Source organism: Gopherus evgoodei, unplaced genomic scaffold (genome assembly GCF_007399415.2).
Source record: "Gopherus evgoodei ecotype Sinaloan lineage unplaced genomic scaffold, rGopEvg1_v1.p scaffold_48_arrow_ctg1, whole genome shotgun sequence".
In the NCBI taxonomy this organism is placed as follows: Eukaryota; Metazoa; Chordata; order Testudines; family Testudinidae; genus Gopherus; species Gopherus evgoodei.
In genome coordinates, this window is record NW_022060069.1 from 1,591,099 (window position 1) to 1,604,805 (window position 13,707).

At 56.0% G+C, this 13,707-nt stretch overlaps 1 protein-coding gene across 3 annotated transcripts; it reads right to left on the reverse strand.

Moving 5' to 3' along the window:
* Window positions 1-245: 245 nt before the first annotated feature.
* Window positions 246-12,007, reverse strand: LOC115642996 (cytochrome P450 2A13-like). 3 transcript variants are annotated; one of them, XM_030546747.1, is made up of 10 exons: window positions 11,817-12,007; window positions 11,177-11,339; window positions 7,856-7,995; window positions 7,569-7,593; window positions 7,036-7,196; window positions 4,364-4,540; window positions 4,027-4,168; window positions 3,455-3,642; window positions 1,625-1,766; window positions 246-431 (listed from the first exon to the last, which is right to left on the reverse strand). In XM_030546747.1, exons 1-10 carry the CDS (start codon window positions 11,994-11,996, stop codon window positions 250-252), a joined length of 1,500 nt encoding a protein of 499 aa, XP_030402607.1. In that variant the 5' UTR covers window positions 11,997-12,007; the 3' UTR covers window positions 246-249. The 3 variants fall into 3 exon arrangements, with proteins under 3 accessions (XP_030402607.1, XP_030402605.1, XP_030402606.1); XM_030546745.1 differs by lacking the exon at window positions 7,569-7,593 and having other exon boundaries at window positions 7,036-7,205; window positions 7,855-7,995; XM_030546746.1 differs by lacking the exon at window positions 7,569-7,593 and having other exon boundaries at window positions 7,036-7,202; window positions 7,852-7,995.
* Between the last annotated feature and the right edge of the window lie 1,700 nt (window positions 12,008-13,707).

The window sequence follows — 13,707 nt, forward strand, 5'->3', positions numbered from 1 at the left end:
GGCAGCCACTGATGTGCTGCAGGGGGCCAGGCTTATAAGCCGAACTGCTAAACTAGCAGCCAGTCAGTGGCTGCGGCCACTCAAAATGTTCATGCTGTGTAGCGGGGCTCGTGGGTGGCTGAGCAGCGCGGTAAGCCAGGGAGCAGGCCAGCAGCTGTCCCCGGCTGCTCTGGCCCTGACACCCCAGGTTTCTCCGTTCCCCTCCCTCTCGAAGGCTCCCCCAGAAATCCCGTCTGATCCATGGGGCTGCTAGCACGGGACCAGGCAGATCTCGTAGCTGCGGGGCAGGGTGGCGAACCCGACCAGCTTCGGGGAGATGTCGATGTCTTTGGGCTCCACGCGGGAGCGGAAGCGGAAGTTCTGCAGGATGCCGGCGATGAAGAGGAAGAGCTCCATGCGTGCCAGCATCTCCCCGAAACAATACCTTTTCCCTAGGAGAGAGGACAAAGGCGGCGTCATGGCCCGGCTGGACCAGGGTGCCCGGGGCAGGGGCAATACCTTTTCCCTAGGAGAGAGGACAAAGGCGGCGTCATGGCTCGGCTGGAGCAGGGTGCCCGGGGCAGGGGCAGTACCTTTTCCCTAGGAGAGAGGACAAAGGCGGCGTCATGGCTCGGCTGGAGCAGGATGCCCGGGGCAGGGGCAATACCTTTTCCCTAGGAGAGAGGACAAAGGCGGCGTCATGGCCCGGCTGGAGCAGGGTGCCCGGGGCAGGGGCAATACCTTTTCCCTAGGAGAGAGGACAAAGGCGGCGTCATGGCCCGGCTGGAGCAGGGTGCCCGGGGCAGGGGCAATACCTTTTCCCTAGGAGAGAGGACAAAGGCGGCGTCATGGCTCGGCTGGAGCAGGGTGCCCGGGGCAGGGGCAATACCTTTTCCCTAGGAGAGAGGACAAAGGCGGCGTCATGGCCCGGCCGGAGCAGGGTGCCCGGGGCAGGAGAGACTCTGGGAGCGGGTCTCACTCCTTGTCCAAACTCTGCCCCAGTCTGGAGCAGTGGTGTCAGGTCTGGCCTTACCTTGAGGTGAACGGCCAGACTGGGGGGGGAAATGCCACTAGGACCCAGAGTGTAGGAAATTGTCTGCTGCTGGTGCATCTGTATTCTCTCTGCTCCAGATGCACAGGGATGGTGGAGTGCTGTGCTGGAGGAAGCAGGGCACAAGGGACATAACAGGCAGGCAGGAGACGAGGTGAGAGGGAATAACAGAAAGCAGCAGGGAGAGAGAGGAGGAGGAGCCTCTTATGTACCCCTCCAGCACCCCCAGGAGCCTGGACTGATTCACACCAGCTTGTCAGGGGCTTCCTGGTTCCTGCTGCTTCCCTGAACCCACTTGAGGAGAACAGGCAGTCAGCTGACGTAGGAGCCAGTTAGGTCTTTAAGACGCTGATATCTTCCCTCACTGATTTACACTGGCTGGGGGTCTGGCCCCATTGACCCCAAGGGAGTGACACTGATTTACACTGGCTGGGGATCTGGCCTCACTGACTCCACTGGAGTGACACTGATTTACACCAAGGGGTGATCTGGCCTCACAATTCTCTCCACACAGAGTGAGGTCTACTGACCGGGCCAGGCCCGGATCTCGCTGCTTGGGACGCTGGGAACCGAGCTCTGCGGAGGGATTCGTACCTATTGAGAAGGGCACAAAGGCGTCACTCCTCTTAAACTGGCCATTCCCATCCAAGAAATGGCCGGGGTCGAAGGTGTCGGGGTTGCTGAATTGTGTGGGGTCATACAGCACGGATCCCAGCATCGGGTACACCTCCGTCCCCTGGGGGAGGAGAAGGCGACAAGCAGCAGTGATTAAACACAGATAACCCAGAGCGCGGATGTTGGGGCACAATTCAGGGTCGTCTTCAGCCACGGGAGGAATTTGCAGCAAAAGCAAATATTAAATTGCAGAAGCCTGGTCAGGCCTAATCCGACGTTCACGTCTCGGCATGTGTCTCCCAACGCCCTCTGCTCTAGCTACTGCACTCGGCTCCGCCCGGAGCTGGGAAGGGAACCCAGGAGTCCGGACTCCTCGTTCTCACCACGCTGCCCCTGCGGATTAACGCTGAGATTGCGAGCTCTATGGGGCGGTGTCTTTTGTGTGTATTTGTACAGCACCGAGCGCGGTGGGGTCCTGTCCGTGACTGCGGCTCCTCGGCACGATGAGAATACAAAATACAACTAATAACAATACTGGACCAGGCCCTCAGCGCTGTGTCTGTACTGATGTGCACAGCGTGTACCTCCTGGCTTTCCGTACCCACCATGTGCATTTTAAGATGGCACTAGAGGTCAGGGTAAGGGTATTTATCCACATGGATGAATGTTATTGTTAGGTGTATCACGGCACCTCCCAGAGGCCCCAGCTAAGATCAGGGCCCCTCATGCCAGGTGCTGCACAGACCCTGGTGGAGATTGGGGTCCCCTATTGTGCCCGGCGTCGTGCAGAGTGAGCGATATTCCCTGTCTCAAAGAGTTTCCAGTGCAGATAGCAAAAGGGGAAGGGATCATTAACACCATTTGTCAATGTGACACGTGGGGGAAACTGAGGCACAGGGCAGCACCCAAGGTCACACGGTGAGCCAGAGCTCGGAATAAAAGCCAGGTACTGTAAGTCCCTGCCCAGTAGATCACACGACTTCCCAGAGGCAGGGTGTGACGGGGTGTGCGTACCCCGCACTGGACAAGATAGGGTTGATCCCACATTAAGTCCCGCTCCTCAGACCGAGCTGGGCATGCTCCAACTGCTGCCTCGGTATAAAAGGGAGCAGCCCAGCTCGTTCTAGGCTGACCACTGATGAGAAAGGATGCTTGGTGGAGGCTCCAGCCCAAGGGCTGCTTCAGCCCCAGATTGCAGGAGCCAGCGACCCTGGGGCCCAGACCAGAGACCTGTTGTCTATGGCCGGGCGGCTGGAGCTGGAGTCCCAGCCAGCTGCCGGCGCCGAGGCGCTTGGAACCCCCGACGGTGAACGGGGCCCAGCCTCAGGACTCCCGGCAGGAAGTGGCCCAGGGAGGCGGGTGAGCGGTATCTGCCATCCAAGGAAAGTCAGCATGTGGCAGCAGGATCCCCGCTGTCTGGGTGCTGACCACACCCACCAGTGACAGGGCCCTGGGCTGGACCCTGTGGAGCAGGGAGGGCCCGGGATCCCCTGCCCTGGCTGCCCCAGGATGGCAACCCCTAACTCTGGCCATTAGGCCACATGGCCCTGCACCCGAGGGCAGCTATCTTGACTCTGGCCACTGAGCCGGGCTCGTTCCAGTCTAGGGTTGTCTGGCAGACTGCAATCGTGGTGGTCTCACGATCCGAAAAGAGGACGGGGTGCGCACACCCCACGACACAGGCGTACACCCAGGTGTCCTGAGCGCCAGCCCTGTCTACTGCACTGTGCCGGCCTCCACAGAAAGTGACAGTGCTGAGCCCTGCACAGCCATGGGGCAGGGCGGGGGATAGATGCCCCAGGACCCTACCTTGGGAATAGTGTATTCCCGGAACTGGGTGTCCCTGGTCACCCGGCGCGCTACGCCCATGGGGAGGACGTCACAGAACCTCTGGAACTCATGGATGACAGCGTTGGTGTAGGGCATCCGGCTCCGGTCCTCCATGCTTGGGACCCGGTTCCGCCCAATCACCCGGTCAATCTCCTCGTGGATCCTTTCTGCAGAGACGTCAGCACAGCTCAAAGGGGGGCCCTGTGCCAATCTGGATTGACCCCGGGGGAACTGAGATCAGAATCTGGCCCTGCCCCCACTGCTGTCAGTGGGTGGCTCTGGATTTGCCCTGAGGGAACCGAGATCTGAATCCAGCCCCTAGAATTGGAATCTGAAATAGCAACTCTAACTCGGTGTTCCCTGACCGCTGGCTTCCTTTGACTCACGATGGGGTGACAGGACACAAACTCACTGCTGAGCTGTGACTGTCTGGCCCCATCCGGAGATGGTGTAAATTGAGGAACCGCCGCTGCCCTCAGCAGAGCCCGGTTGATTTACACCAGCTGAGGATCCGGCCCTTTGTGGTTCTTTTGTCCTCCCTTTGCCTTTACCTTCGATCTCCGGGTATTTCAGCAGGAGGAGGAAGCCGTAGCGCAGGGTGGTGCTGACGGTCTCCGTCCTGGCGAAGAAGACATTGAGCGCCGTCAGAACAATGTTCTTCAGGGAAAACTGAGAGGAAGGATTTTCCTTTTCCTTGAAAAGAACAAGGGGAAAAAATCACAGGCTAAAAACGAAGAACTCTGGGGATGTGGCTAAGCTCAGAACCCAGCCGTGACTCCATTGCTCTGCATCAATCGGGGTCCCCGTTGTGCCAGGCGTGATCCAGACAAGTTGCTAGCGAGTACCCCCCTTTCCCCCATCAACTTCCTGCAACTCCCCTGCCAGTACCTGCTGCATTTTGACCAGGAAGCAGTCGATGAAATCCTGAGGGGAGTTGGGGTCCAGGGTCTCCTGGTTCGCCTTCACCTTCCTCTCGATGAACTTCTCCAGCCCCACCAGCTGCTTGAAGACTGCGCGTTGGGGGCCGGGCAGGTAGCGCATGGTGCCCGATAACATCTCGTAGAGCTGGGGGCAGGGAGAGCAGAGATCCCACTGAACACGGGGTGGGGTTGAGAGCCCCCATACCCATCCTCTACCTATGCCTCCATCCCCAGACCTTCCTTCTAGCTCTTTATCTCACATCCATCGCTGCAGATCTCAAGCTATTGTCTTCGGCACACTCCCTGGGCTGTCTGGAGAGTCCCCTAGTTAATCAGCTCTCCCGCCCTATCCCTGCAGCCTGGGCCAGGCAGGTCTCAGGGCCCTGGGCCCCACAGACACAGGATCCCAGCAGCGGCTGCACCACCAGTGCCAAATCCACAGGTAAAATCACCTCTCTGCACCTACTGGAGAGTCCCCTGTTGATCCCTCCCAGGATCGTGTTCAATCTTTGGGCCCCAGTGTCGTGCTGGGAGCTCATGTCCAGCTGATGGTCCACCATGACTCCCAAATCTTTTTCAGTCACTGCTTCCCAAAGCTGAGTCCCCCATGGCATGAGTGTGTCCGACTGTCTTTGCTTCTGGATGGATCTCTTTACACTTATCTATACTAACATGAATGTTGTTTGCCTGTTCCCAGCTTATCAAGCGATCCGTGTCGCTCTGTACCAGTGAAATTCCCTCTTCATTATTTTCTCCCAATTCATGTGCCATCTGCAAATGTGATCAGTGATGAGCTGATGTTTTCTTCCAGGTCATTGATAAAAATGTTAAACAGTGTAGGGCCTTGAGAAACAGACCCACTCAATGATAACACCCCCTTTGCTATTACATTTTGAGATCTATCAGTTAGCCACTTTTTAATCCATTTCATGTGGGCCATGTTCATTTGATTGCTTTCTAGTTTTCTAATCAAAATGTCACGAGGTACCAAGCCAAATGCATTATACTACAGATTCCATCAGCATTATTGTCATAAACAGATAGAACAACTATTAACTTCAACCATACTTGTTCCTTCTCAAAAAAAGATCCCAAGTTGATTTGACAGAATCTTTTCTCATGCACCCACAGTAATTTGCATTAATTACATTTCTCTCCTTGCATTCTTTATTAGTCAAGTCCTGAATCAGTCACTTTCCTGCAATCGATGTCAGACTCACAGGCGATAACTACCTGGATCATCCCATTTACCCTTTTAAAAATTTGCCACACCTTAGCTCTTTGCTAGTTGTCTGGCAGTTCCCACCAGCCTTGTATTAGAAGGGATGTCGCTTAGTTCATAGTGTGGCCTGTACTCCATCAGCCCAGGATGCTTTTTCTCCTGTATTTCAACAGCAGGGTGCCAGTACTCACGGGGGCATCTTTCCACTCCTCCAGGCTTTGCACACAGTCCTGTGCAGGCTCTGTGTGCCTTAAAGCTGCACTGAAGGGCCAGGGTCAGGAAGGGGGTGCTGTCTGGTGGGGGGAGGTTCAGTACTCCCTGGGGTGTAGCCTAGAGTTACCACCTTTGAACTGCAAAAAAACCCCAGCACCTCCACCCACAAAGCAACTCTGCAATCGCCTTCCAACAGCCACTTCTGGCACCCAAAGAAAGAACATCACGGTGGCAAGCAGGTGTTTGTTTTCTCAGCACATTTTGCCAGCCGCTCTTTGCCAGGCTGCTCCGTTTCGCCAGCTGTCACTGAATTGCAGTTTCTGATGCCAGCCTTTTCCCCCCGGGGGTGCAGTGGGATCACTCGCACTATCGCCCTGACCTGCTGCTAGTTATTACGGCTCACACGTCTCCTCCCTCTCTCACACGCCCACGCGGGCACTGTCTGTGGTGGGCAGACGGCTGCCGTCGTTTCGCCAGGTGTGAGCTGTGATCACTTTAACTGCGGACGTGGGAGAGAGGCAGCATCTTTAGCCGGGCACAGAAACGTTTAACAGTAGCGAGCCCATGTATTGTGAGATTAATGCAAATCTTTAGAGCCATGTTAAAAACAAACAAACCCCAAACCAGTAGGTTAAATTATTTTTCTGGCAACTGGCAAATCCATAAACACCCCCAGCCAGGCTGGTAAAATACCAGCCAAGCGGTAACCTTGGTGCAGTCTGCCCGCTTGCAGAGTCTCTGCCGTCATCCCCAGCAGCAAGAAACACTCCTGGCGAATGTAGGTGAGTCCTGCTTATTATGAACAATCTCAGGATGGGGCGAGGGGTATCAAAGCAGCCCCTTAGTTTGGAGATGCAGTGTTTGGCGCCCTGCCACCAGCAAGCCAAGCCTCGCTGGAAATGGCTACGACTGGCCCGGTGGGGGACTCAGCCGGCTCTTTTGAAACTTTTGCTGTGTAATCTGTCAGTTCAGTCCCGGCCCAGTACAGAGTTCCACGGGGCTGGCTGCAGGACTGTGGGCATTAGGAAGCTCATCTCTCCATGCCCTGGAGGTTTTCACGCTGGCAGCGCAGTGGCTGCAGCATTTGCCTCTCAAACTCTTGTCCCCCAGAATCATACTGTGCTTTCTCCCACACCAGCTAACGCCCCCACTGGTGCTTTCTCTGGGACATGGGCTGGGGTGCTTAGTCCCCCCCCGCGACGTACCTGCCCCCAGGCTGTGGCGGTGAAGTGGAAGCTGTCCATCATCATGGAGAGCAGGGAGATGAACTCCTCGTCCTCGTAGTCGAACCGGTCCCCGAAGACCACGGAGCTGATGACGTTGGACACCGTGCGGCTCAGGAAGTAGGTGGGGTCAAAGGACAAACCTAGGGGGCACAACCAGCATTGGGCGGGGCACAGGTGAGCCGGGAGGCTGTGCCACGGACCGTCTCCCCTCCATGGATCTCACAGCCCTGTCACCCCCAAGTCACTCCTGTCCTGATCCTGCAGCCACTACCTGCCATGTTCACACCCAGCTGAATTGCATCTGGAGGCTCAATGCCCGTGAGCGGCTCTGCTGCTGTCTGCCCCCATGGCCGCCACAGTCCCTCCCCTCCCTGGCAACCCTGCGAGGCAGGGCAGGGCTATCCGACAGGGAACCGACACCCACAGAGACTAAGCCCCGGTCAGACAGGCAATCTTCAGCAGAGAAGGGAACTGAGCCCACACCTTGGGTCCTAGGCTAAAACCCCACTCACTAGCCATGGGTAGGGCCCCATCCCGCTCCATGACTCAGTTTCCCTATTGGCGCAGTGGGCGTTATGACACTGACCATCTTTGCAAAAGTCCACAGGTAAGAACCACCAGCTGGGGGTCTGGCCCCATTGACCCCAGTGGAGCTCTGGGTGGTTCACACCAGCTGGGGGTCTGGCCCCATTGACCCCAATGGAGCCCTGGGTGGTTCCCACCAGCTGGGGGTCTGGAACCCCCCTGACTCACGTGGCCCCGGCACTGGAGGAATAGGACACCGACAAACCTTTCATGCCCGCAAGGCTTCCAGCAGGAAATGAGCCTCCTCCAGGATCCGCTCCTCGATGCCTCGCTTGCCCACCCCGAAGTTCCTCAGCGTGGTGATGGACAAGCGGCGCAGCTGCTTCGCCCTCTCCTCATTGCTGAAGATCACTCCTGGGGGGCAGGGAGAGCAAGGCACATCTCCCAACCAGAACATTATGAATAATCTCGGGCTGGGGTGAGGTGCTGTACAAGCATGTCTCTGTAACAGACAATTCCTGCCCCCAAAATGCGGGGGGAGGGGGATTGCGTGCACCTCGGCATGGACACACTTGTACACAGTGGGGAGTTGTGCAGTAATTTCCCAGGTAATATTGTCCCTATTTTCCCCCCTCCCATTTGCAATGAGAGCTCCAGCTCTGAGTGTCGAGCCGGTAGCAGGCAGCTCCCTGCTATGATCTGCGGCTGCATAAAGATGGCAAATATTTTCGCAGTTACTGGGAACGGCCCAGCCAGACACCCTGTGACGTAACTCACATAACCTGTGACCGTATAGATCATTGTTGCAACCGCTGTTCTATAGCTGCAGCAAGTATTGTACAGAGGTTGTCATGTGAGGTGTCTCTGGAAAGGTTCTGGTTTGCTGGGTATGGTGATGCTATCTGTGTGGGTCTATCGTTTTTGTCGTTGAAGTTTTGAATATTGGCTCTGTACTTGTATCTCAGTGTGTTTTGATTCTAAGTAGCCTCAGCGAAGCGTTTGGGCAGCTTCTCAAGAAGGGACTGTTCTCAGTCAAGAAACACTTAACGGACAATGGACTTTGGGAGACACCAATCCACCTCTGAGCTTTCCTGGTAACGTTCAAACTAACATGGAAACAGTGGTGTCAGCCTGCAAACTGAGTCATGCATGGACATATGACTTTCCCGTGTGACTCCAGACTCCATCTTGCTGTGATCTTGCACAGGAGAACCAAAGGGTTTCCACCCACAAGAGAAAGACTATAAAAGACTGCTGCATCTCCTCCATCTCGTCTTCAACCCTGCTTCTTACCTCTGGAGGGACTTTGCTACAAACAGAAGCTCTGCACAAAGGACTGAATGACCCATCCCAGCAGGGGATGTTCTAGAGACTTGATTTGAACCTGCAGTTTACTCCATCCCTGCTACAAGCCTGAACTAAGAACTTTGCCATCACTGTATGGAATTGATTCCATTTAACCAAGTCTAGCTCTCGTCTAGATCTTTTTCCTTTTATAAATGAGCATTTAGATTTTAAAAGCTGCAAAGAATCCTGTGGCACCTTATAGACTAACAGACGTTTTGGAGTATTCACCCACGAAAGCTCATGCTCCAAAACGTCTGTTAGTCTATAAGGTGCCACAGGATTCTTTGCTGCTTTTACAGATCCAGACTAACACGGCTACCCCTCTGATATTTAGATTTTAGATTCTAAGAGATTGGCAACAGCGTGATTTGTGGGGAAGATCTGACTTGTAGATTGACCTGGGTCTGGGCTTGGCCCTTTGGGACCAGGAGACCCTGATTTCTTTTACTGGGGCATTGGTTTTCATAGCCAGTCGTCCCCATGACGGTGGTACTGGTGGGGATGCCAGGAAGCTGGAGTGTCTGAGGAATTGCTTGTGTGACTGGTTAGCCAGGGGGTGAGCCCGAAGTCCTCTCTGGCTGGCTGTTTGGTTTCCTTGGTGTGCAGAGAAACCCCAGCGTGGGGCTGTCACTGCCCGGCTCCGAGCAATCTGAATCGGTACCTCAGACGTGTCCCTCCAAAGGCAGCATCGTTACACACCCCTCCTCAATCATCCCTGTGATCTCATGCCAGGCTGGCTCAGCTGTGAGAGTATTGTTAAAACAGGGATTAGAATCCGAAAAATGCCTTTCGTGTTTTGACTTCATTCCATCTCTGTAAACTGCTGCCTGCATTCATCTCACCGGGAATATCTGCGTCCCATGATGTCCGGCATTATTCAAGTGTTTGTATTATAAGCTGCTGTGACTGCAAATCTCCAGACAGGAGAGAGACGGCAACTACCGTGCCGATCTCTCCCCGAAGGTCTGTCATGTCCTGCCCCGCCTGCAAGGCCCATCGCCAAAAAGATAAACTCTGGCAGAACATCAAAGAGGACCAGAGACTTTGCTGATTGCTCTCCCCACTCCAAACACATGAATTCTTTCCACCACCTGAGTGTGCAGCTGCCCACACAAAGGGGGAAAGGAATGAAAAGCCCGAAGCAGGAGGAACTGGATCTTTATGCTGGTTGGATTCTGAGATGAAAGGATCACTCGTCATAAACAAACGATCCCCAGTGCTTAGCCTGGGGTAGCTCTAAAGGACAGACGGATTTGGGTTCCAGTGGTTCTCAGTCTGTCCCCCTTTCAGGAGCCTGGTCTGTTTTGCAAACTCCCATGTTTCACCTCATTTGAAAACAAGTTGCTCACAAACCAGAAACAGAGATAGAAAAAAGAATCCCAGCCACCCAGTTACTGAAAACTGGCCGATTCGTTCATATTTACCATGTAATTATAAAATAAATCAAATGGAATCTAAATATGGCACTTACATGTCAGTGGACAGTACACAGAGCAGAATAAACAAGTCAGTGTATAAAATTTCCGTTTGTTCTGACCTCGCTAGCTCTTCGTATGTAGCCTGGTGTAAACCTAGGCCAAAGTCTAGAAGCTGTGCCCCCGGGAAGAGCTCTGGTCCCTCTGCGCACCCCTGGCTGAGAACCACTGGACATTGCTGTTACTTCTGGAAGCTTCCGACCGGAACGCCCTTGTGTGTCTCTGCGTTCACCTTGTAAGAGTCTCTCGTTTCCTTTCCCTAGTTCGTAGCGCTTCCCACCGTTTAGTGCCAGCGGCAGCTTTGGTGCAGGACCCACGGTGCGGTGGACGAGGGGTGCGGGACGGGTCCCTTGGGAGGAACCTGAGCAGTGCTGTGCTTCTTGGCGTAAAGGACCGTCTGCTGCAAAGGTGGGCTCACCTGGGCGGCGAGACGCATCGGAGGAAGGCAGCCCGTTTTGGTTGGACGTATTCCTGGAGGTTTTGGCCCATGGCTCGTTAATTAAAGACAGTCCTGGAGAGGTGGCAGCCCTAGATTGGAGGAGCCCAGGGGACTGCCTGTATGGTGCCTGAGGACAATCCGGGGCGAACGCTAAGCAGAGAGCTCACAGCCGGTTTAGGGTGGGTGACCTGCTTCCCATCTGTCTGCCCTGCGGCGGGACTCGAACTCCTGAGCTGTCGCAGGCCAGCTCAGCAACCCCCAGCCGGAGCGGCTCAGCACCGAGCTGCCTTCCCTGTGCCCCCCGGCTCGCTCCCCTCCCATGCATGCAACTGACCGTAGCCCTCGAAGAGGCAGCTGAAGGTGGCTTGTTCCCCGCGCCCGCTGAACTCCTCAGCCTGGTCCAGCAGGGCCTCCTTCACCGCCTGGTATCCGCACAGCACCACGACCCGCCGGGAGGCCAGGCGGAGGGTGTAGACGGGCCCGTAGCGCTCGCTGATCTGAGACGGAGACGCCGTGTGGGATGGGGGGGACGGACGCTCACCCTCTCCTCACTCCCATGTGCCAGCCCAGCCCCCCAAACACAGGGCACCTGCTGTCCCTCCCCCTCCTCACCCCACACGCATCGCCATGCCCTTCCCCCAACTCAGCAGCCTCTCCCCCCATACATACAGAGCATCTCCTCTCCCCTGCCTGTAGCCCCCTCCCCTCACAGCACCCCCACCCGTCTGGCGCCCCTCCCCCAATTGCAACACTCCTGCCCTTGCTCCACACCACCCCATACCCTCCCCACCTCCAGTGCCCTTCCTCTTCCCTCAACGCCCCAGTTCCTCTCCCCAAGCAGAGCACCCCTGCCCCGTAGCTACCCTAGGTCGAGATCCTCACAAGGTATTAATAAGGGTCCCTGGCCGCTGATGGGCGGGGTCACCCTTATGGGGTCAGGACACCCTGGGTCGTCCCGGGCAGAGCGCAGCTACCTTCATCAGCGACTTGCGCATGTCGCTGAGCTGGACCTGCAGCAGGTTCCCGAGGAGGGGCAGTGGGGTGGGCCCTGGGGGCATTTTCCCCCAGCCCTGCATTTGCCGCCAGGTGGAGAGGAGCAGGAGGCAGGAGAGGCAGATGACCAGGAATAGGGTCACGGCTCCCAGGAGATCCATGGCTGGCTGGGACCTTCAACCTTTCCTGTGCCTGTCTGTGATCAAGTCAGTTCTGCTGGCAATCGATGCAATTGCACAACTCGATTTTGCAATCAGGGTTTGGGCTCCTTCCAGAGAAAGCCCCGGAGTCCAAATTCCACATGTGCAGAAAAGCTGCAGCGGAATCTCCTCTATCTGCAGCGAGGGATCGCTGACATCCCTGGTCCACTCCCCGTCTTCAGCCGGGACGGGAAGGAACGGGGGGAGGGTAACCGGAGGAAGCAGAATTTTAAAATGCTTTACACAAGAACATAGGAGTGTGACGAACTGGGAATGTTCTTAATGTTTCCCCTGAATACTGTGTTGGTGCCTCAGTGTCCCCTATGCAGTTCTTAAGTATCTAGGTGGTGGAATAAGGGTGTGTGATTGCTGCAGAGGAAGGGGCCAGTGCCCCTAAATGCCTGACACTCTGTCTCCTAGCAACTGATGGCCTGGGCCCCTCCTCTGCAAAGGTGCCGGCTGAAGGTGTTGGAGACAAAGGGATCAGGTGACCTCCTGGCCTGGGAAAGGAGCTGAGCAGAGAGGAGGGGCTGGAGGGGGTTGTTAGTCTGGAGCTGGCTGGGGACAAGGAGTGAAGTGCAGACGTGGGGGTCTGGCTCACTGCCCCCCCCCCCCGAATGGACCCGGCCGAGGGGTCCAGTTCGTGGTATCTACAAGCTCTGTTTTAGACCCTGTTCCTGTCATCAAATAAACCTCTATGTTACTGGCTGGCTGAGAGTCACGTCTGACTGCAAAGTGGGGGGGCAGGACCCTGTGGCTTCCCCAGGACCCCGCTGGGATGGACTCGCTGTGGGAAGCGCACGGAGGGGCAGAGGATGCTGAATGCTCCAAGGAGAGACCCAGGAGGTGAAGCCGTGTGAGCTTCTTGCCCTGAACAAGTCTGCTCCAGGGGAGAGGAGGCTCCCCAAAGTCCTGCTTGGCTTGGTGGGGAGCAGCTCCAGAGCATCGCCCGGGGACTCCGTGACAAGGAGTGGACTGGCCCTGCTGCTCACCAGCCCCTGCCAGCTCTAAAATCCTGGACAGACACTTGTCAAGCCCCAACTTCAAACTATTTTGGTTGTTTTCCCCCCTGTGCTCCAGAATCTCATCCCTCTGCAGCGTCCTGACCGGACCAGGCCAGAGCACGCCGCACCCCCAGATACCACCGGGGATGTGAGACTCCGGGCTGGTCTGCACTAAAGCGAGGTTGACCCAGCTGTGTCATTCTGGGTGCGAAAAATCCACCCCCCTATGCAACATAGTTAAGGCAGCCGGGGCCCTGGTGCAGGCAGAACTCCTCCCTCACCTAGCTACCACCTCTGGGGGGTGGGGATTAACCACGCCCAGGGGAGAACCCTTCCTGGCAGTGCAGTTTTTCCCCCAAGGTGAGACTTGAAGCCACAATCTCTGACTTAGAAAGCCATTGCCTCGAGTATCGCGGCTGCATCGCTTGGGGATGCCAGCTGTGGCTGGCCGTGTTCCTGGCGGTTTGACAGCATGACATGATCTCTAATTAATCTGTAATTCCTGGAGACGCCACCACAGTCCTGGATGGCTGGCACCGGCGCAGCAGTTCAAGTGTAGACAAGCCCTTAGATGTCCCTCTGCTTTCTCCAGTGTGTCCTTTTCCTTCCCTGCCCTTTTTCTCCGCTTTCCACGCCTCTCCCTTTCCTCCTGGCTGAGAAGAATCTGG

Bases quoted from the DNA above. Each gene is read 5' to 3' on its own strand.
- LOC115642996 (XM_030546747.1), bottom strand. From the start codon at position 11,996: ATGGATCTCCTGGGAGCCGTGACCCTATTCCTGGTCATCTGCCTCTCC. The intron at 7,594-7,855 runs GCATGAAAGGTT...TGAGTCATGGAG, and splicing joins TCCTGCTGGAAGCCTTGCGG to CGGGATGGGGCCCTACCCAT. The intron at 7,197-7,568 runs GTGAGTGGGGTT...TGTGCCCCCTAG, and splicing joins TGGGGCCCTACCCATGGCTA to GTTTGTCCTTTGACCCCACC.